The following is a 22,275-nucleotide window of genomic DNA, read 5'->3' as shown; positions in this document are numbered from 1 at the left end:
ATATCTTAGTGACACAGTGGCAATAGATTCTTAGATCTGACATCAAAAGCATGAATAACAACAACAACAAAAAAACTAGATAAACTAGAAAGAAGCAAAGTTGTGTTTCTGTGTTTTCATCTTTCACCTTAATAGAAAGGCTAATGTTATACACTTTATGGTTTTTTAAAAAAAGGCATTAATCTCTTTGGCTCAAAGAGTTTATTATATAAAGAGGAAACTGAAAAACTTTCCACCAAATCCAGCATATAAAATAACAAGCCATGCCATGGCCAATACTTCTCCAGTCCTAAATTCTTCATTTCTCTTATCTATCACTGACCACTCCCCTCCAACTTCACCTCCCTCACAGTCTTTATTTACTTGCCCATTAAAGGTCCACATTTCTCAAAGTTCTGCTCTTGGCCTTCCTTATGTGTCTCAATAATCTCTTGAATTCAATAACCACTAAACAAATGCACCTAATTCCCAGACCTCTTCTTTTGCCAAGCCTACACCACTGAAACCCACACCCCAAATTTCCAAGTTCCTAATAAACATCTCAAAAACAGTTCTAGCAAAAAACAGCCAGAACTTGTTGGTTTTGAAGTCTCTCCAGATGCAAACAATATTAAAATAAAAAATGGCTTTCAAACCAAGTTCAAATGCAAAGCATTGTCACGAAAACATGGTCTCAAAGATGAGGTTGAGAATATAGCTATAAAATTCTTTGTCATAACTTCAGAAAGCTCTGAGGTAGTGGTTCCGAGTACCACTCAGGTTGACAGCCTTTTAAAGATTTAAAAGTACAATTCACAGATTCTTTTAACCAAACACTAGAGCTTCCAACAAGCTAAAGACCACCTTCCCTTAGCAGAATCCTAAGATAGAAAATGGCTTATCTCACAGAGATTTTTAAGTGTGGCTTTTTATCTAATGGAGTGAGCTCAAATAAGATTTATAGGAGATCCATAAAGTTTTTAAGAGAATTACGTGGCAGAAACATTGCCCATTGGGACTAAAAGGAACACAAACAGTATAAAATAAAGAGTCCTTTTGGGCAGGAAACTAGACAAGTGCAATTAACTCAAACTGTAAGCAAAAGTCTAGGAGACAAAACTAAGAGCCATGGAGAAATTCCCAGATTCTGAATTCTAATCAAAGTACTACCAACCTGTGTCTAGCTGAATTTCAGAAGCAGTATGAAGTAATGACACCTTTGTGGCAATATTTTCCCTCTTTTTGAACAAGAAAGCCTACAGTGGTTATCTTTGGCCTAACTACTATAATCTGGGTGTGTCAGGAGCAGATCATTTGTCTTTTTGGTTTCACAGATCTTCAGAGAGAGAGGTAATATATTCAAGGAGCTGAAATTTGGGAACTACATCTTATGATGCAAAAACCTAGACTTGATGGACATAATGATATCCTGGACTATAAACTGAAGCTATAAATGGAGAGACTTTTGCAGGATATTGGGAGGGGGGGCAAGTATATTTTACATGTGAGAGAAACATCAACAATTCTGGCCAGGAATGTACTGTAATGATTTAAAATATGTTTACAAATTCTTTGACACTTCCTTCAAAAGGTGGAGGCTAATTTCCTTTCCCTTAAATGTGGGCTAAACTTGGAGACTTGGTTCCAACAATAATAAAAAAAAGTTACTTCCAGAGACTAGGGTAAGGAAAGGGGGAAATGGTTAACTTTACAATGGAGAAACTTGGTAGACACTACCTTAATGTGTGATGTACCCTCAAATACGGTGTGACGACAAAGACACTTCACCTCTGCTATAATCTTCCCCAAAACCTGTAATGCAGTCAAACCATGAGAAAAACAGACAAGCCCAGATTGGGACACATTCTACAGGATGACTTAACCAGCACTCTTCAAGACTGTATGGCCATGAAAACTAAGGAAAGATGAGAGACTGTCACAGACCAGAGGAAGTGAGGGAGACACAACGATGATATACAATTTTGGTAGTTTATTCAGCAACTTAGTGGTACATTTGATTGGATCCTTGAAGAGAAAGAGAATAATGGAAAAACTGGTGAAATACAAATAAAATCTGTAGTTTGTTTAGTACCAATGTACCAGTGTTTGTTTCTTATTTTTACAATACACCATGGTAATACAAAATGTGAACAGGGAAAACTGGATGAGGAGAATAAAGGAACTCATTCTACTATCTTTCCAACTTCTGTGTAAATCTATAATTATTTTTAAAATAAAGTTAATCCATAACCTTCGCTCCTTCCTCCAAAATCATACCTATTTCAGAGGGTTGGCAAGAGGACTAAATGAGTCAATGCATAGAATAGTGCCTGGAGTGTGATGAGGATATAAGAAATAATAGCTATTACTATTCTTATATTAAACATTAGTAAATATTTGCTAAATGGATGAAAATTAAAACATGATAATACACCAATACGAGCTAACTTCATTAATTCCATACTTGTTCTAGTGCTCTTTCCCCATTATTTCCCAGCAAAAATAAACTGTGACATATACTTACTTTAAAAAAATATGTTTATTTTTGAAAGAGCGAGAAAGTGGGGCAGGAACTGAGAGAGAGGAGAACGGAAGATCTGAAGTGAGCTCTTGTGCTGACAGCAGACAGCCTGATGCAAAGCTCAAATTCACAAACCGTGAGATCATGACCTGGGTCGAAGTCAGGCATTTAACCAATTGAGCCACCTGAGCACCCCTACTTTTTTTTGTTTTTAAACAAAAGTAATGATGTACCAGTAAGTCATACAAGGCACTGTGGCTTCCTACTTGGTTTTTCTTCCTTGGATCACTCACTATGGAAGAAACCAGTTTCTATGTCACTCTATGGCCAACAACCAGAAAGTAACTGAGGCCTCATGAGTGAACCTAGATACAGATCCTATAGCCCCAGTCAATCCTTGGGATGGCTACAACTCTGGCCAATAGGAACTCAATAGGAACTATGAGATAGAATCACTTAGCTAAGCTCCTCCCAAATCCCTATTCCAACTCCTACATGAGATAATAAATGTTAGTTGTAAGCCCCTATTTTAGGGGTCTAAAATTATCTACTGCTATGTAGCAGTAGATAACTAATATATGGATTCTCTCCCTTATTAATCATTCAAAAATATATGTAATACCTATTTAATATTTTGACACTTTAAAGGATACTAATATTAATGATAAATTGTATATTTCTTGAAGATATAAACTAATAAGACAATGTAATGGACATAAAATTGGTTTTGTTTCTGCAGTATGTCTAATTTCTTTGTGAATCTACCTACTCCCTTATTCTGTATAGTATCAGCTGTCAATCTACACCTTACCTTATCCTTGTCAAAGAGCTGAACAAATACTTTAAGCTTAAATTACCCTAATTCCTATGAAGAGTGACTTCTCCATGGGTAGCCATGTGACCTAAGCAGGAAAAATAAGGATCAGTCTTTAATCAACACATATATATAATGGGAAGAGAGAAGCCTCTCTTTCCCCACTGGTATTGCTAAGCTGAAAAGATGAGTCTGTGCCTGATAACCATCATGTTACCTCCATGATGTTTATAGAATAAGATGAATAAAGCCAAGAGATATCTAAACCCAGGAAACATATTTGGCCTTCCTAAGTATATAACTCACATAACTTTTTTTTGCTTAATTTAGACAATAATACACATGCTTTGTTTTTCTTTAAAAAAATTTTTTTAATGTTTATCTTGGAAGAAGAGAGAGACAAAACATGAGCAGGCGAGGAAAGGGGGTGGTGTGGGGGTGGGAGGACACAAAATCCAAAGCAGGCTCCAGGCTTTGAGTTGTCCGCATAGAGCCTGTCACAGGGCTCAAACTCAAAACTGAGATCATGACCTGAACCAAAGTCAAAAGCTTAACGGACAGAGCCACCCTGGTACCCCATGTTTCTTCTTTTAAATCTATGTTGTATCAAATGGTAAACTAAAGTTCAAAATATCCTGAGAATTCAGATTATCAGAGCCAGTTGACATAATTGGAGAGGAAATCATGACAGAGGTATTCAGTAATACGGACTGTGAAGAAGAGAAAAGATTTTACCACATGAAAATAGGAAGTGGATAAAGTACATTCCAAACAGCAACAAGAAAAGCTATATGTATATAGAAAATAGAGTTCTGCTTGGCTAGACTGTATAATATATATAGGTAATTGGGCATGGAAGCCTTAAATTACATTCTTAGAAGACAAGGCTATTTTCTTTAGACTAAGAGAGTGTATGAAGGGAAGGTATCACCAATCAAACTCATTTTGTGATCAATACCGTTTGGATGTGACCACTCATTTAGCTATGTACTCACTAGCTTTATCATCATAATTCAGTTCGTGCTTCTCTACTGTATTCACAAGACTATCAAATGACTTATTAAAATTCAGCTATACTTCCTTTGTTACTGACTTCCTCTAATCTACTTATGTTAATAACCCTGGCAATAAAAAGAAAGATGAACTTATTTGGCAGTTAATCTGAGCTCGTTCCTAGTGACTACCACTCATCATTTATTGCTACCTGCATCTTGAGTGATACTGCTAAGCTCTCTTTAATTAATTACACACAGAGCTATCAAGAAAGTTCAGAAAAATGAGAAACCTGAAACTTAGCTTCCAAGTTCAAGAGTCCCACTTTCTCTATTCCAACTGAGAAATCACTTTTAAAAATCCACACAAAAGTGCTAAGAATGGCCTTATACCATATATAAAAAATTAACCCAAAAATGATCAAAAACTTAAATGTAGGAGCTAAAACATAGGGGGAAAAGTTTCATGACACTGAATTTGGCAAGTATGTCTTAGATATTATACCAAAAGCATAGGAACAAAAGAAAAATAGATAAATTGGACTATATTAAAATAAAAATAAAATTTATACATCAGGGGCACCTGGGTAACTCAGTCAGTTGAGCATCCGACTCTTGATTTTGGCTCAGATCATGATAGCATGGCTTTGCAGGATGGAGCCCTGTATCAGGCTCTGTGCTGCCAATGCAGAGCCCGCTTGGGATTCTCTCTCTCCCTTTCTCTGCCCTTCCCCCACTCATGCGTGCATTCTCTCTCTCTCTCTCTCTCTCTCTCTCAAAAATAAACATTTTTTAAAAATTGTGCATCAAAGGATACTACCTAAAAAGTGAAAAGGAAACCAACTGAATGTGAGAGAATATTTGCAAATCATATATCTGTAAGGGACTGATACCCAGAATATATATAAGGAACTCCTACAACTCGATAATAACACCAAAAGCAACAACAACAACAAAAGGTTAAAAAATGGGCAAAGGATTTGAACAGATACTTCTCCAAAGAAAATTTACAAATGGCAGATTAGCATATAAAAAGATGTTTAACATCACTAATCATTAGGGGATCAAAACCACAATACCACTTCACACCCATCTGGATGGCGATTTATTAAGAAAAGGAAGGACAGACGGACAGACAGATGGACAACAGACAAGGATGTGCAAAGTCTGGAATACGTATGCATTGCTGGAAAGAATGTAAAATAGTGCAGCCATTGTAAAAAATAGTTTGGTAGTTCCTCAACAACATCAACATATGATCCAACAATTTCACTACCAGGTATACACCCAAAAGAATTAAAAGCAGGATTCAAATAGATTTTTGTACATCCATGTCCATAGCAGCATTATTCACAATAACCAATACATGGAAAGAAGTCAAATATCCATCACTCTACTAATGGATAAATAAAATCTGGTATATACATATACATGTATATACATAATTCCTTTAAAAGGAATGAAAATCTGACACATCTTGTAACAGAGATGAACCTTAAAATATTATACTAAGCAAAATAAGCCAGACAAAGGGCAAATATTCTATGATTCCACTTATATGATGTAGCTAGAATAGGGAAATTTACAGACACACAAAGTAAAAAGACATTGCTAAGGGCCGGAGAGAGGTAGGAATGGGGAATTACTGTTTAATGGATGTAAAATTCCCGTTTGAGGATGATGAAAAAGTTATACAACATTGTGAATGTGCTTACTACCACTGAACTCTACACTTAAAAGTGGTTAAACGATCAATTTTATGTTATGTATATTTTGTACAGTAAAAAACAAGAGCTAAGAATTAGTTTGGGCCAGAGGCCTTCTACCCTCGTGTTGGCAGTAGAGCGGTGGCATACATGGAATGAAGCCCACAGCCAAGCAGCCAGGATACAAAACCTAGAAAAAACACTAGCAGTTTGAACAGTGCTGAGCAGGATACATTGTCACTCTGAGCTTAGCGCAAAGAACTTACATCTAAAATTATTTCCAAGTCCTATTAAGGCCTGGTTTCCTGGCTTCCTTTCAAGCACCCTATCTGTCCTCAAGAATAGAACCAGAGAGTCTGAACAGCAACAATCTGAATGAAGTCCAACACCAGGGGCCAGCTGTTGGCAGGCGACGAGTCAGAAGCTGAGGACTTCAGCAGTGGCAAAGCCCCATTCTCCCAGGGTCAATGAGCTTACAAATCCAAACACTCAAATCTCTCTCTCCCTCTTTAAATTGTTTTATTGAAGTATAATAGACACACAGAAAAGGACACATCTTAAGAAACAATGGTTTCTTTGAAAGTTTATTAGGAAAAGTTTAAGTTTAGGAAACCCAAATGCATCTCTATAAATTTGGAGTTTAAAAATAAAATTACTTTAGCACAAGCAGCATTTTCTCAGTGGTCAGACATTAAATTTTTATTTATGTTTTCCCCAAGTGGAAGGTCTAATTATAGTTATTAAAAAACTCAAGTTGTATATTGGATGGTCAACTTGGCAATAAGACTGTTAAACCATAATCACCAATTTATACTAACATATTTATGCAAAAAAAAAAAAACCCAGAGGTATCTCTAATTCCTCACTTTCTTTCCTTTTCCAACTCATCTCAAAGTATCTCATCTGCATTCAAAACACTTCTTCTGTCTGCTCACTTCTTTCCACCTTGCCTGCTAAAATTATCTCCACCTTCCTTGTTAATATCACCTGATCTGGACCACTACAACACCTCTAAGTGTTCTTCACTTCATTTTTTTTTTCCTTTGGCACAATACTGATTTTTATTAGTTATCCCTGGGCTTGACAAATTTTGGAACATGTTACAATAAAATTTAAAAAGGAAGAGAACTGTCAAAATTGTGGGGCAGAGGTGGAAATGTGGAGTAGAGATTGTCAGAAGACTATATAACTCCATTTGGAAGTGCAGTATGAATTTTGGCTCTGTTCATTCTGGATATTTAGCCTTGCCAACATATTGAAGGAGGGAGATTTTTGGATTTTGTTTTATTTTTTTCTTTGAGATCTCATTTTACCTAAATATTATCACAGAAATTTGGAAGCAAAAATAGAGAATTGCTTTTAACGTGCAAAAAAACAATTCCAATCTTAGTGATTTGTGGGGGGGCAGGGGGTCTTGGTATCATGGTTTCACTCTGGAATGTACTAAAATACATCCTTCATACGTAAATCAAAGTGAATCTATAAGACCATAAATCAAATTGCATCATTCTTTTGTTTGACACCTTCCAATGGTATCCTATTGTACTTAGAATAAAAATAAAAATTTCTTACCAAAACCAACTTCTTGTACCTTAGCTGTTCCCTCTCTATTTTGTGCTCCTAAATCAGCCTGCCTCCTTAGAAAAGCCTTTCCTCACTCAAGCTAAGACAGTAGCCCCTTACTCTGAAGTAGGATCTGGGCACCTGGGCACCCCTGTTTGTTGTGAGAAAGAGAGAGAGAGTGCAAGAGAGAGAACGAGAGCGCATGAGGTGAGGGAAGCAGAAAGAAAGGAACACAGAGAATCCCAGGCAAGCTCTGCACTGAAAGTGCAGAGCACAGAGCAGGATGCAGGGCTCAAACTCATGAACCATGAGATCATGACCTGAGCCGAAGTCAGATGCTCAACAGACTGAGCCACCCAGGTGTCCCATGGGCATCCCTAATTTTGTAAAGCTCCCTGGGTGAGTCTGATATTCAATGACACTGAGACCACATCACTAAATGAGTCTTGCTTTTGCTTACAATAATTTTTCTGCCAATTTACTTCTTGCTACTTCTTTCTGCCTGTGGGTTAAGAAACTAAAAAATAACAGGTGGGAAGTAGTAAGAAAGGAAGGAAGGAAGGAAGGGAGGGAGGGAGGGAGGGAGGAAGGAAGGAAGGAAGGAAGGAAGGAAGGAAGAAAGAAAGAAAGAAAGAAAGAGAGAGAGAGAAAGAAATGATTAGCATCAGAAACCTGTACTAAATCCTACCAAAGGTCACACCTGTCAAATTCAAGGGCTGTGTTCATAAACTCTAAAGAATTCATACTGCCTGTACCAACTTCTCTTCGTTCATGACTTTCAGCTCTGAATAGGAGAGTTGAAGTTGTCTGAGAAGTCATATGCAAATGTTACCTCCTCAGAACTACCTTCCTCAACTTTCTGGACAAAAAGGGCCATTCCCTCTTCTGAGCTTTGGTAAGGTTCTTCAACCTGATATACTTTCTTACACTAATTGCTACTCTTTTTCTATCAGCTCCCTAAGATAAAAGCCTTCTCTGTGTTGTTCACTGATATATCCCCAACACCTACACAGTGTTGAAGACATGGTAGATGCTTAGTAAATAGTGGATTATGTGAATCACTTATTCATTCAACAAATATTTACTGAACATCAGGTGCCAGGCAGCTTCCTAGACCATTAGGACACATCAGTGAACAAAACAGTAAAAATCCTTGCCCTCTTATATGCTAATGAAGAGTACAGGCAAGATTAGTAAGTAAAATAAAAATATATAGTATGGTAGTAATAAGTGGCATGAAGAGAAGAGAAAAAATTAATCTATGATAACAACAAAAGATAGATCAGGGGTTGTCTGGGAATTGGGGTGGAGAAATTCTATAAAGGGGCACAATGAAACTTTGGGGACCGATGATGAACACATTCTGTCTCTTGACTATAGTGGTAGTTTGGTTAAGTGTATACGCCAGCCAAAATTAATCATATCGGACACTTCAAATGGATACAGTTTATTGTATGGATATTATAGCTCAATAACATTTTTAAAAATAAAGCAGGAAGTGGAGGACTAAATTTTTTTTAAGAGAAACATTTTTTAAAATGTTTATTTTGAGAAAGAGTGTGTGTGTGCACGAGAACTAAAGAGGAACAGAGAGAGGGAGAGGGAGAGGGAGAGGGAGAGGGAGAGAGGGAGAGAGGGAGAGAATCCTAAGAAGGCTCCACACTGACAGCATGGAGCCTAACACAGGGCTCCAAGATTATGACCAGAGCCACAATCAAGAGTCAGATGTTTAACTGACTGAGCCACTCAGGCATCCCTGGAGAACTGAACTTTTAGAGAGGTGGCTGGTCAGTGAAAACCTTAATGAGAATGAGAATTAAAAATAAAAAATAGAAAAATAAGATGTCAGGAAAGTGGAAAGGTCAGTATTGCAGATATTTAAAGGAAGATCAATCCAGAAAGAGGGACCAACAAATGTACCTAAAGAAGCAGCATGCCTGCTATATTCCAGGAATCAGCAAGGAGACAACAGGGTCTAGTTAGAGAAAAAGGAATAAAGGAGACAGCTATTAATCTGATTGTGATAGGAAGTCACTACAGATGAGAACCATGAATACAATGATTTATCTTACACTTTGAGACACTCTGCTGACATACGACTGTGTGTTGAGAATAAGTTAAAGAGCAGATGTTGAGAGGATGTTACTATAATCTAGGAGAGAAGTGTTGGTTATCTGAACAGAGGAGTGTGGGTAATGTGAAGTAGTAATGTTTTAGCTATATTTTAAAATTAAATCCAGCAGGATTTGATGATGGACTGGATGTGGATGTAAGAGAGGATATAAACTGAAAGAATGGACCTCTGACTAAGATGTGGAAAATGAAAGAGGAATAGGTTTGGGAGGCATATAAGGAACTTAGTTTGGGGTGTAGTCAATTTAAAAAAAAATTTTTTTAATGTTTATTTATTTTTTTGAGAGACAGAGAGAGACAGAGCATGCACAGGGGAGAGAGAGAGAGAGAGAGAGAGAGAGAGAGAGAGAGAGAGAGAGAGGAAGTCACAGATTCTGACACAGGCTCTAAGTTCTGAGCAGTCAGCATAGAGCCCAACAGGGGGCTCAAACTCACAAACTGCGAGATCATGACCGGAGCCAATGTTGGATACTTAACCGACTGGGCCACTCAGACACCCCTCAATTTTTGATACCCTTTTCACATTTAGATAGAATTCTCAAGTAGATCACAAATATACCTGGAATTTAGGCAAGGAATCCAGTGTGAAGATATAATTAAGGAATTGTTAGCATCAGATGGTATTTAAATCCATGAAAATGGATAAGATCACCTAGGAAAAGTGTTGCAGATAGAAAAAGAGGACCAAGGACTTAAGGCCAGGGACACTCCAACTTTCAGATATTGGGGAAATGAGACGGAATCAGCAAAAGATATCTAAAAAGGGGGAAGAAAAGAGCAGACTAGGAAGCTAGGAGGAAAATTAGGCAAATGTAGTATCCTGGAAGAACAAGTGTTTTAAAGAAAAGAATTCAAGGGATGCCTGGTAACTCAGTCAGTTAAGTGGCCGACTTCAACTCAGGTCATGATCTCACGGTCCATGAGTTCGAGCCCTGCATCGGGCTCTGTGCTGACAGCTCGAAGCCTGGAGCCTGCTTCAGATTCTGTGTCTCCTGCTCTCTCTCTGCCCTTCCCCTCTTCATGCTCTGTCTCTCAAAAATAAACAAACATTAAAAAAGAAAAAAATGAGAAGAGAATTCAAGTATGTCAAATGTTGCTCATAAGTAACTGAAATCTCAAGAGGCTATTACTTAGATCAAAATAAATGCAAAACATTATATAAATTTTTCAACAAAGACTGGGCTAAGAAAAACCAAGTACTAGATTAAAAGTGGAGCAAACTAATATTTAACACATCAAAAATATGAAATACTACTTCCTATTATACAATAAGAAGTACAATATATAAAATATACTCAAAATGTCTACTTTTCAACTGGTGAATTATCAGCTACTAGATAATGCTGATTTTAATCTTTCATAATTAGATAACAACTTTAAACTTATATTTCTCCCCATTAACTATTACATATCCTCTGTTATGTAATATCCATTCTAATTAGTAATGTTAAACAGGGTTTTGTAGCATCTTTTTTTCCTTTTATGGTAAACACTTCCTTCTGTATCAGGTATTTTTGTAAATAGCTAATTCAGAGTTAGTCAGTATTTAAATATTAAGTTTTGGATCTTCACGTTTGTTTTTTAGCAAATATGAACAGTATGTTTCACAATAGCTTTCAAGGGAGACAAAATTTCTTACTCTCTTTCTTTTCTATGTGGTTATAGACTTTAGGCATTGTCTTCTATAAATTATATACTGAAACTATAAATTTAGGATCTCAACTTTAGAACACAAACTTTTATGTTTATTTTACTTATTTTTGAAAGAAACAGAGAGAAAGAGCATGAGCAGGGGAGCGGGAGAGAGAGACACAGAACCCGAAGCAGGCTCCAGGCTCTGAGCTGTCAGCAGAGTCTGACATGGGGCTTGAACCCGCGAACAGTGAGATCATGAACTGAGCTGAAGTTGGATGCTTAACTGACTACCCACCCAGGCACTCCTAAAACACAAACTATTAAGAAACACATCTTATAGCTACAAAAAAGGGTTGGTCCATTCAGAACTAAAGTTTAAATAAACTTCATGTTCTAAACCAGATATAAAATATCAAACAAAACATTTATTTTGAAAATGCATTCTAAACTGATTCAGTTATCCTGCAAACTGTTGAATTTCACCAGTCCCTACTGGCAAAGGGGTTTGTTTATTAAGTTAGCTTCACTAATTTCTCTGGAAGCTTTCCTTTATTACATTGCTGAAAATGAAAATCAAGCTTACAAGAATTATCAGAAATAGGCCAACCATTACAGCTAATATAACCAAATGAGATAGCTAAGCTCCCCTTGGTAGCTATTTGGAGTAAAGCAACATGATCTTAAAATGGTGACTGAGCATTGATAAAATACAACGGCATTTTATTCATCCTGTATCCTATCTTTATATTTCTTAATTTCTTAAATTCTTCCATATATTTACATACACACACATAAACTGTACATATGTACATATGTTTCTATGTAAGGGAGAAAGAAAGGGCCAGAGAGGGAATGTGTGTGTATTTTAAACTTGGCTTCTTCTCTGACTCAAAGCAGGGAGTTCTGGGGGCAGTGCTCAAGCTTGTGAAGCTACGGTGGTGCATAACAGAGCTCAGCAGAAATTGGTTTTTACTGGCCAAGCTTGAGGTGGACAATGGCAGAGCTGGGTGAGGCAGACGAAGCAGAGTCGCAGCGCCTGGTGGCAGCTGAACAGAAGGCGCACACGGTTCACTGCATAGGCGCATCCCTTCATGGAGCTACTGGGATAAATGTGTGGAGAAGCCAGGGACTCACCTAGACACTGGCACTGAAAACTGTCTCTCTACTGTGTGGGCTGCTTCACTGACACTACTCTTGCTATCTATCACCAGTCAGTTTGCCCAGACTGTACAGAAAGGAGAGCAGTAGGCCATCCCCTGGAAAAATGACAGCAGCAGCAAAGGTCTTGTTATTAAGTAGATATGAAAGGCCAGTGGCGGAAGGTTGTCAGCCATTGTCAGGTCAACTTGAGACTGTTACTAAGCCTGTTGGTTCTAAAAAGTAACAGATCAAATGTTCAGAAAGTAAAATTTATTTATTTGGAATTCAGAAATTCCATGCTGTTCACAATAATTATTCAATAAATGGGACTCCTCAAAAAAAACCCTGCTTATTAATCATAGGTTTTAGCATGTTCTTACTCCTTATTAGCCAGAATTACACAAGATCATCAGTGCATTTAGTTTTAAAAGGAATTGTGGAAATTAAATATAAGTGAATACTTCCTTTGAGATTAGATGTTTACTCCTTCAGCCAAATGCTGGCTTTTTAAGCCAGAGTCTAAACTATTTTCATTCTGTAAATTAGAGTGAGTATATCATTATAGTCTTATTCTACCTGCATATAAATGACAAGACTGAACATAAAATAAGTTGGTCAGAAAAACAGATCAGTCAAAATGCAGTCTATCCATCTTCTTTCCTATGTCTGCTGAAAACGCACACATAACTAGGGGAGTGCCTGGAACACTAAAACCTAGTCTAAAAACAGCAAAAACATTAGCCATTTAAAAAAAGGCACCCCAAAATGTATTTGAAAGGACAATTTTTATTTGAGCTTTATTACTAAATAGTTGAGCACTGAGGTTGTAGCTTAGTGTTTCCTTACAAAATGTCTTATTGGTCTTGAAAACAAGAAGTCGCAAAAGAAGGCTGCCTGGCTGGCACAGTCGAAAGAGCATGGAGCACTTGATCTCAGGGTTGTGAGTTTGAACCCCACGCTGAGTGTAGAGATTAATAAGAAAAATAAATCAACAAAAAACAAAAGTCACAAAAGAAAAATCAGTACATCTTCATAAAATATCAAAATTCAGTCTTTAAAAAAAAAACCATAAATGAGACTCCACCAAATATATAAATTATCCCCCTAAAAGTTACTATTTAAAAAAACAAAACTTTCTATGGTAATCTCTATTTAAGTTCCAGGAAAGAAAACAACATGGAATTAACTAAGTACATAAAATAACAAAACTTTTCTAAAGATACATACTGGATTTCAATAGTCCTCAAGGGTTGGAGACCCTAAGTGATTTGTGACTAAATATGATAGGCTCTCAATCACACAAGTAGAGCATTTGATGTTCTTTCCTTTCTCAAAATGTTCTGTGTATGGTTATCACTGAGTTAATGTTTTATTGTTGCAAAATTTTTTATTTCTGCTAAAGAAAAATATTCACTATAAGTAATTAGGTCACAAGTGCATACTCTTTCTCTATCTCTTCAGATTTCCATAAATGTATACTGCTTTAGTTACTTATCTATTACTTTGGCTTCCTCATATCTCAAAACTATTTTATATTGTATTAATTTTAAAAAGTCAATGCACATACATACGTGGCCATAGATGGTCAAATGTACTTTTTGGGCCAAGGTGAGAAGTAATGCAGACAAACTGAGCAGGAGACAGCAATTTAAATAGAGAAGGGAAGACAAAAAACCCACTACTACTGCATCTAGTTCCCTAAAAAGAGTCCCCAGGCACTCCATAAATTGTGGTTAAGTAGAAATATGTTGACATATATTGAATTCTCACTATAAAAATTTGATACCAAGCTCTATTTACACTTCAAACCAGATTATTTGGCTACCTCAACTCTACATAAATACTGGGATCACAAGCTTTAAAAAATACTGATGCCCAGGTCCCATCCTCATAGATTTTTATTTAACTGGTTTGAGCACTGTCCTAAGCATGAAAAATCTTAAAACTCCACAGGTGATTCTTATGTGTAGCCATTTTTGAGAACGACAGATTTAAAATGACATAAACTGAAGACAGTAATTTAGTTGTTTTCGGGTATATGAATACACATACATGCGTGCGCACATACACACAGTTCAAAAAAGTTGGTCATTCTTCTTGGAAGCAACCTCTTAGTATCCTAGAATCATCAATTCTCTCTCACAAGTTCATTCAATGTCTACATATGAAAATAACTGACTTTGTTGCCTACAGATGTTCTAAAAACTGGAAATTTTATATAGTGGGTTACTTTATAAATAATAATCACTTAGAAGCCAACAGAAGAACTAACCAAGGATCCAGATCTCACAAAAACATTTCCTATAGGATTGGGGCTGTATATGTTATTGCCAGTCTAGGTTATATCATTGTTTACTTCTTTCTTTACAACTTTTCTTAACTTAAGGATATATTTGCATTCAAAGTATTTTGTGGGTTAAAGAGAAATTTCAATCATTTTCACAGTAATCAATTTTCTTTTTTGTTTTTTGAGACAGAGACAGACAGAAAGAGTACGAACGAGGCAAAGAGAGAATCTTAAGCAGGATCCACGCCCAGCACAGAGCCCAACATGGGGCTCAATATCACAAGATCATGACCTGATCTGAAATTAAGAGTCAGGTGCTTAACTGACTGAGCCACCCAGGTGCTCCAACAGTGACCACTTTTTAAATAAAAAGCTTTGAAGTATAAGTAATGTACAATATAGTACACATTTAAAGTATACAATTTTATAAGTTTTGACATATGCATACACCCATGAAACTGCTGCCACAATTAACGTAAATATTTTTATCACTTTTACACGTTTTCACACACTCCTTTGTAATCTAACCCATCCATCCCTCTACTCTTAACCTAGGCATACACTTTGTTACTATTACTTTGCATTTTCTAGGATTTTATATGCATGAAATCATACACTGTGACAAAAAAAAGTCTGTATCTGGCTTATTTCACACAGCAAATAACTTTGATAATCAACCATTTCGTTGTGTTCATCAAAAGTTCTTTCCTTTCTATTGCTGAGCAATATTCCTACCAATACTGTTGACTGCCATATTGTATTACTAACTTGTGTTTTTGGCACAGAATATTGTGAGAAGCTAACAAAAGTTCCTAAATGTTGGTGTCAATGGTTTTTGGAAAAAATCAATTTAGTGATTTCTATTTTACCACATTAGCTCTGTCTAAAACAAGTCAGATACCTTCTCAGATACCTTCTATAGAAAATGGGGATATACTACCTCACCTGTGTAACTCACCTTAGATAAGTGCTTATGGACTCTCTGACTTCTAAGAACTGTTGATTACACTATAGTAGATAAACTTTCTGGAAACAACAATGTCCATTTATTTATATACTGTCTGTGGCTGCTTTTGAGCTACAACAACAAAGATGAGTATTTATGACAGAAACCATAGGGTTGTCAAGCATAAAATATCTGGCCACTTAAAAAAGAGTTTACCAACCTGCTCTAATTGATCACAAAATATCCCTGAAGCTAGCCAATAAATCATTTGTAGTGATTTACTGATTGACAAAGTCATTCTACACATACACACATACACAGTAGAATGTCACTTAGGGTAACAAGATCAAAGACAATATTTTAAATATTTTAAAGTAGATTCTAAAATCCCCATAGCAGTATCCAATAAATTCAGGTATTTATTCAAATATTTAAGTTACTAAAATCAAAAGGCGCATTATAAACCTGAGTTCAATCAATAAGAAAATACCAAGTTAAAGAAGTAGTATAATAACTTTGTAAGAATGTCGTAAAATAGATACACATTTTCAATTCCTGCCCAAATGATAAATACATAAAGACAAAATGAAATAATAACTACTGCCAAATTAAAAATGAATAGCCTGGACAAATGGTTGGTAACACTTAGATACCCAAGTGTACTTATCAGACCTTTCTAATCTGTCATGTTTTTGGTCTAGAAACAGTAGAAGGAAGGCATATTAACAATTCAATGGTAAGAGAATGGACTTTAAGGTCAGAGAAACCAAAGTCAATAAAAGCAACAGCACTATTTTACAATAACTAAATAAAAGATTCTCCAAATGTATTTTGTAAAATAATTATTTTTTAAGAGGAACTACATATTAAATTAAAATCAGTGTCATTATGGAACTACAAATGTTGAAAAATCCTAAGAAACTTAAACGAATATGTGAGGGAAAATGACAGCTAAAAAAATGCTCTCATCCCTAGGAGAAAAATAAATTTCTACTATAGAATGCAATAGAAGCACTTATTTGATTATTCAGCTGAAAATAAATCTGGTTGGCTAATTCAGTGATCTGGGTTTTATCTTCCTAATTATGGGTTGTTGCTTTCCGCCACCACCCCCAAAAGACATACCAGGTCATTAAAAGTCTGATCTGGCAGTCATCTAAAGCACAAACTGAATGACTTCAGGAAAAACAATGTAAACGTTAAAATTATCTGCTATAATGACTATGGAACCTGCAAGAAAAAGAGAAACTGTTTTGTAAATAATCAAGATCAAATTAAAAATTATTGGTGGGCTCAAGGCCAGAGATATAGCACACTTAGGGTCTTTAGGAACAATACATTGTTGTAATTAAGATACAATGCCTCCTATATCTGACTGCCCATAAAGATGACTGAGTGAGACAGTTTTGTTCTGTGTTGTTTAATCTCAATTCCTGGTCTTTATTTAGCATCTCTATCATTGCTTTGGAGATTCTGACCAAATGCCAAGGATTCTGACCAGATGCCAGGAATTCTGAGATCCAACCAAAATGGAGTAGTGGCCACTCTCTGTGCAATCACTTAACTGGCTCATTTTGTTATTCTGAGATAGCTACCAGGACGATGAGGCTGATTTCTAGATTCTATTCAACACCAGGAGTATCCAAATTTTCAGATGATTTCATGTCTGAAAAGGGATTCTAAGAAACAAAGTCTTTTCCTATTATTTTTTTTGTTATCTCTGCAAAGACGACTGTTAACATAAAATCAATCTGAATATATAGCTAATATGTAATGGGAAGTATAGTTCATAAAAGTAAATTAACTGAAGTTGGACTTACCTGTCCACTTTTCCCTATTTCCAGCTCCATTATGGCAACAGGGGTGTGTATGTGAGCTGAATGCCTTGACTGTGATTTGCCATCAACTCTCCAACTCAGGCCTCGAAGCCCACTGTCCCAACGGCTCTGGTTCATGAGGCTCTCTCGAATCTTTGTCTTATGGCTTTTCCAGAATTTGGAAATGACAGCAGCTTGATCACACGTGATCCCACCTTGCTTTTTGGTTTGAGCAGTCAAGAATGCCTCCAGCTGGTTGAAATCCATGTCTGCAGATGCAATAGACTATAAAGACATAAAATACAATGTAATTTGAATTTGGTAAATAACTAGAAAAAGAAAGCTTAACTACAGGTCATATTTTGAATGACTCTATTCACTGAATAAGCTTTCAAAAAGGGTCATCAAGATTTTGCAGCCGAAGAGCCTTGGCGGCCTCCTTGCGTTCCACCGTCCTGCTTTGGTGCTCCGCGACGGTACTGCCCGGTAGCTCTCAGGTGGAAAGATGGCATTTGTGAAGAGTGGATGGTTGCTACGACAAAGTACTATTTTGAAGCGTTGGAAGAAGAATTGGTTTGACCTGTGGTCAGATGGTCACCTGATCTATTATGATGACCAGACTCGGCAAGTGTTGAGGATAAGGTTCACATGCCAGTGGACTGCATCAACATCCGCATGGGGCATGAGTGTCGGGATATTCAGCCTCCAGATGGGAAGCCAAAAGACTGTATGCTGCAGATTGTTTGCCGAGATGGGAAAACTATCAGTCTTTGTGCAGAAAGCACAGATGATTGTTTGGCCTGGAAATTTACACTCCAGGATTCCAGGACGAACACAGCTTACGTTGGCTCAGAAATCCTGTATGATGAGACAGCTGTGGCTTCTCCTCCTCCTTACACAGCCTATGCCGCACCACCCACTGAGACATATGGCTATGGTCCATACAGTGGTGCATACCCTCCAGGAACTCAAGTTGTCTATGCTGCAAATGGACAGGCTTATGCTGTACCCTACCAGTACCCATATGCAGGACTTTATGGACAACAGCCTGCCAACCAAGTCATCATTCGGGAGCGGTATCGAGACAGCGACAGTGATCTGGCCCTGGGCATGCTGGCCGGAGCAGCCACCGGCATGGCCTTAGGGTCTCTGTTCTGGGTCTTCTAGAGTCCTTCAGATCTGGACGTGCATAGCTTCTGATACTTTGTGTGCAATAATATGATTTGCAGGGCATTTCTGTTGGTGATAAATGTTTTTAATAATAGTTTTAGTTGTTCTTTTGAAAGTGATGACATCATAGTTACAACTAGTCCGTACACGTACTGTAGAGAAGGCTTCTGACTTCTGTTAGCCAAAATATGGACTCTCTGGGGCACTGGCTCATTCCAGGAGTTTCCTTCTAGAACTCTTGGAATACCTTATTTTGGACATACCCGTTTAGAATAGTGTTTTCTTTTCAGAGTTAGGTGTAGTGCTTAAGGGATAATTTAGTGTTGTGCTAGTACATGGTGATGTATGCGTGAGTGGTGTGACAAGGAGGACTGCAGCTTCTTTCTGTTTAACATTAACTTTGAAGCCTCAGATCAGAGCGGCTACATGTAACCTCAGGAGTTGTGGGCTGTAAGCAACCAGGAACCTCCCTGAGGCAGTGGGGTGGCATCCCTGGGACCTCTGGGACCAGCAAGGCTGACTGCTCAGGATGATGGGGGAGGGTCAGCCCCCCTCCCCGTTTTCCACTCCCCTCCCACCTCCTCTTAAATGCTGCTTCTTTATTTTATTCATTGTTTGGTAGTGATCCTTGGGAAATAATCCCACATTAGGCATTGACTTAAGTCTCAAAGTTTTATCCTTTAAAACTTGAAGAAGGCAAAACAGTTTCAAGTATGTGGAGGTAGATTTGCTTTATTCAGAGACGACCTTATGTTTTAGTGTCTGCTCTGAGTATTTTTATTGCCACGTTAGCCTACTCATAGCTTATTTTTCTACTTGCTGAGAAAGTGGTATTGAAAGAATGGTGAGGAAAATGGAACGAGAGCCATAGTTACCGTGTTACTGTGTCAGGCCTCCAGAGATTGCACTGTGCAGGGGATGCTCTTTTCCTCTCTTCTGTCCTTCTGAATACCTGTTTTGTGCAGGACTAGGGCACTGTGACTCTCCCCCAAGCACTAGGGTTCAGGGAACCCTGGTGGAAGCATAGTGGGGGCTTATGGGACCATGGCTGTGGGGGAGACTCAGGTTATAGATTGGAAATGATGCCTAAAGGCATGAATGACCTGCTGTCAAGATACTACCCAGCTTGGCCAGGACCCAGCTTTGTTTTTATTCCTGATAGAGAAGCTTAAACCATGTAATTTTGAGCACCAGCTATATGTGAAGCTCTGGAAAACCCATAATCCTGCACTTCTGTTATTTCCTTATGTGAATTTATAAAGCCCATAATTAGTCCAGTTTTCTGTCCTGCATGCTTTAAAAAATGTACTTCTACTAAGGCAGCTTAGCACAGTAACACTCCTGCCCAGCACTCAAAGTACACTTCCTATCTTCTGTGGCCAGTGACATGCACAACTTGTTTCATAGGTCAACTGACTCCATCTCTGAGCAGACTTAAATAGATCTCCATGTGAAACCACCTGGCAAACGAACTTGATGGTGACCACAGTCAGGTTTGTTTTTCTGGGCAGTTCTGCTGGACTCACTGACACTGTAGAGTCTGTTTCTAGTTGAAAGGAGGTGCACTTGACCGTCATCCCTTTGGATATTTGAGATGGTGGAAAACTGCCAGATGTGATGTGTGACAGTGTTGGTTTTGACGGTTAAAAATTGCTTTAATGATTAATTTACATCCTGTGTAGTTAAGAATTGCTTTGTTTAGATGATAGTCATTATTAAGAGCTATATGCTTTACTAACAAAATCATCAACAGTTTTTAATGTGGTATTGGGGCATTAATTTTGAACTTGGAGTTACTGGAACCACAGAGTACTGAGTTATGTCACTGAAATGTCTGGAAAGCAGAGTCCCCTCTGATGGAAGGGGGAGGTGTGAACTGAAGCTTGGCACATGTATGTGCACTCTGTTGGCTAGCCCTGTTGGGCAGACATAGTAGAACCTGAAACTTCAGTGTCCAGTGACTTGATGCTGCTAGGAAATGCATAGTAGGTATATAGGAAATGCATAGTAGGTATAAAGATGGGCTGAGATACTGTATTTCCTTGGTCCAATTTCTGTAGATGCCAGCTTTGTGATCACCTCAATTTAGGTAATCCTAAAGAAGTCAGATGAGGTTGAAGGAACTTGTTCAGGTGTGAGTAAGCATTTCACTTTCATGTGTGGAAGAAGTTGGCCACTGACATTGCACACGTGCCAAGCTGATTGTTTTTTTAGTTACTGGAGTGAACTTCAGGGTCTTAGGTTGTAAACAGAAGGGAAAAACCAGTGGCTATGTTTCAGATGATCTTCCTGAAACTGGCCAGAGCAGGACCCAAGACCTGGATCATAAGGAGAAGTTCCTATGATTGAGACGAATGGCTCAAGTTTAGATTCTATATAAGTTATGATCCTGTTTCATTTTTCTTTCTCCTTCCCAAGTTTATGTAGACACAGGCATGGAATGCAGTTTTGTTCCCTGCCCCCCCAGCCCCGAATTGATCTGTTTTCTGATTGCTTCCCTATTTTATTCTCTGTGTCCACAGAACCTATTTTTCCCTATATATGCAAATTGTATGTTTATAAGTGAAAATGTTAATACATTAAATGATTAACCTTAAAAAAAAAGGGTCATCAAATGACAGTAATGAGAATTAGCTCTTTAAAAGAATAAAAATATTCCTTTTATGAATATCAAATATCAGAAAAGCTACTTGTTGGGGTGCCTAGGTGGCTCAGTCGGGTAAGCATCTGATTCTTGATTTCTTTCTTTTTTTATGTTTTTTACTTATTTTTGAGAGACAAAGAGAGACAGCGCGAGCAGGGGAGGGTCAGAGAGAAGGAGATACAGAATCCGAAGCAGGCTCCAGGCTCTGAGCTAGCTGTCAGCACAGAGCCCGATGCGGGGCTCGAACCCACAAACCACAAGATCATGACCTGAGCTGAAGCTGGACGCTGAACTTACTGAGCCACCCAGGCGCCCCCTGATTCTTGATTTCGACTTGGGTCATGATCTCAGTGTCGTGAGACTGAGTCGCACATCGGGCTCTGTGCTGGGCATGAAGCCTGTTTGAATTCTCTCTTTCCCCCTACCCTGCTCATGTTCTCTCTGTCCCTCAAAACAAATAAACATTTTTTTAAAAAGATAAAAGAAAAGCTACTTGTTAATAATTCCATGTCACTCAAATTCTATATCAATAACTAGAATCTAATACTTAAATATCGAGTTCCATGATGGGAAAATAATAAATAAAAAATTTAAACTAAATACTAAAACAAGAAAACGAATTAGCTCATCCTTTGATGAAATCTTAAATAATTTCACAATGCCTTATAGCCAGGTTTGGTTTGATGTATTACAACTATACAATGCATGTCCATATAAGAACTAAGTACATTTTGTTAAATGAATGCATTATGTTAGCTGTGTAGTCCATCTTCAAATAGTTCATTTACAATAATACTACTCTAAAATTGTATGCTACTCTACATTTCTCCATAAATTTTCAAATTTAATCATCATTGCTGTTTTGTGAATATTAAGTTGCTAAATAAACCAAAGTGGAAAATCATCAAAGGTCTGTGGCAATGGAGCC

The 22,275-nt window shown here is 37.5% G+C and overlaps 1 protein-coding gene and 2 pseudogenes across 3 annotated transcripts in view; 2 read left to right on the top strand and 1 right to left on the bottom strand.

The window, feature by feature from the left end:
* Nucleotides 1-22,275, bottom strand: part of COMMD1 (copper metabolism domain containing 1) — a 186,939-nt gene that overhangs the window by 88,964 nt on the left and 75,700 nt on the right. For 2 of the 3 annotated variants that reach the window (XM_029937448.1, XM_029937451.1), the window contains exon 2: nucleotides 17,537-17,818. In XM_029937448.1, the coding sequence (XP_029793308.1) occupies nucleotides 17,537-17,818 (282 nt within the window). Of the gene's footprint in view, nucleotides 1-15,728; nucleotides 15,849-17,536; nucleotides 17,819-22,275 lie in introns of all 3 variants that reach the window. The other variant, XM_029937449.1, reaches the window with a different exon arrangement.
* LOC115289865 lies at nucleotides 12,338-12,591 on the top strand (annotated as a pseudogene).
* On the top strand, nucleotides 18,026-18,797 carry LOC115289863 (annotated as a pseudogene).

The sequence above is a fragment of the Suricata suricatta genome, chromosome 4 (genome assembly GCF_006229205.1).
Source record: "Suricata suricatta isolate VVHF042 chromosome 4, meerkat_22Aug2017_6uvM2_HiC, whole genome shotgun sequence".
In the NCBI taxonomy this organism is placed as follows: Eukaryota; Metazoa; Chordata; class Mammalia; order Carnivora; family Herpestidae; genus Suricata; species Suricata suricatta.
This window is presented reverse-complemented; position numbering and strand designations above follow the sequence as displayed.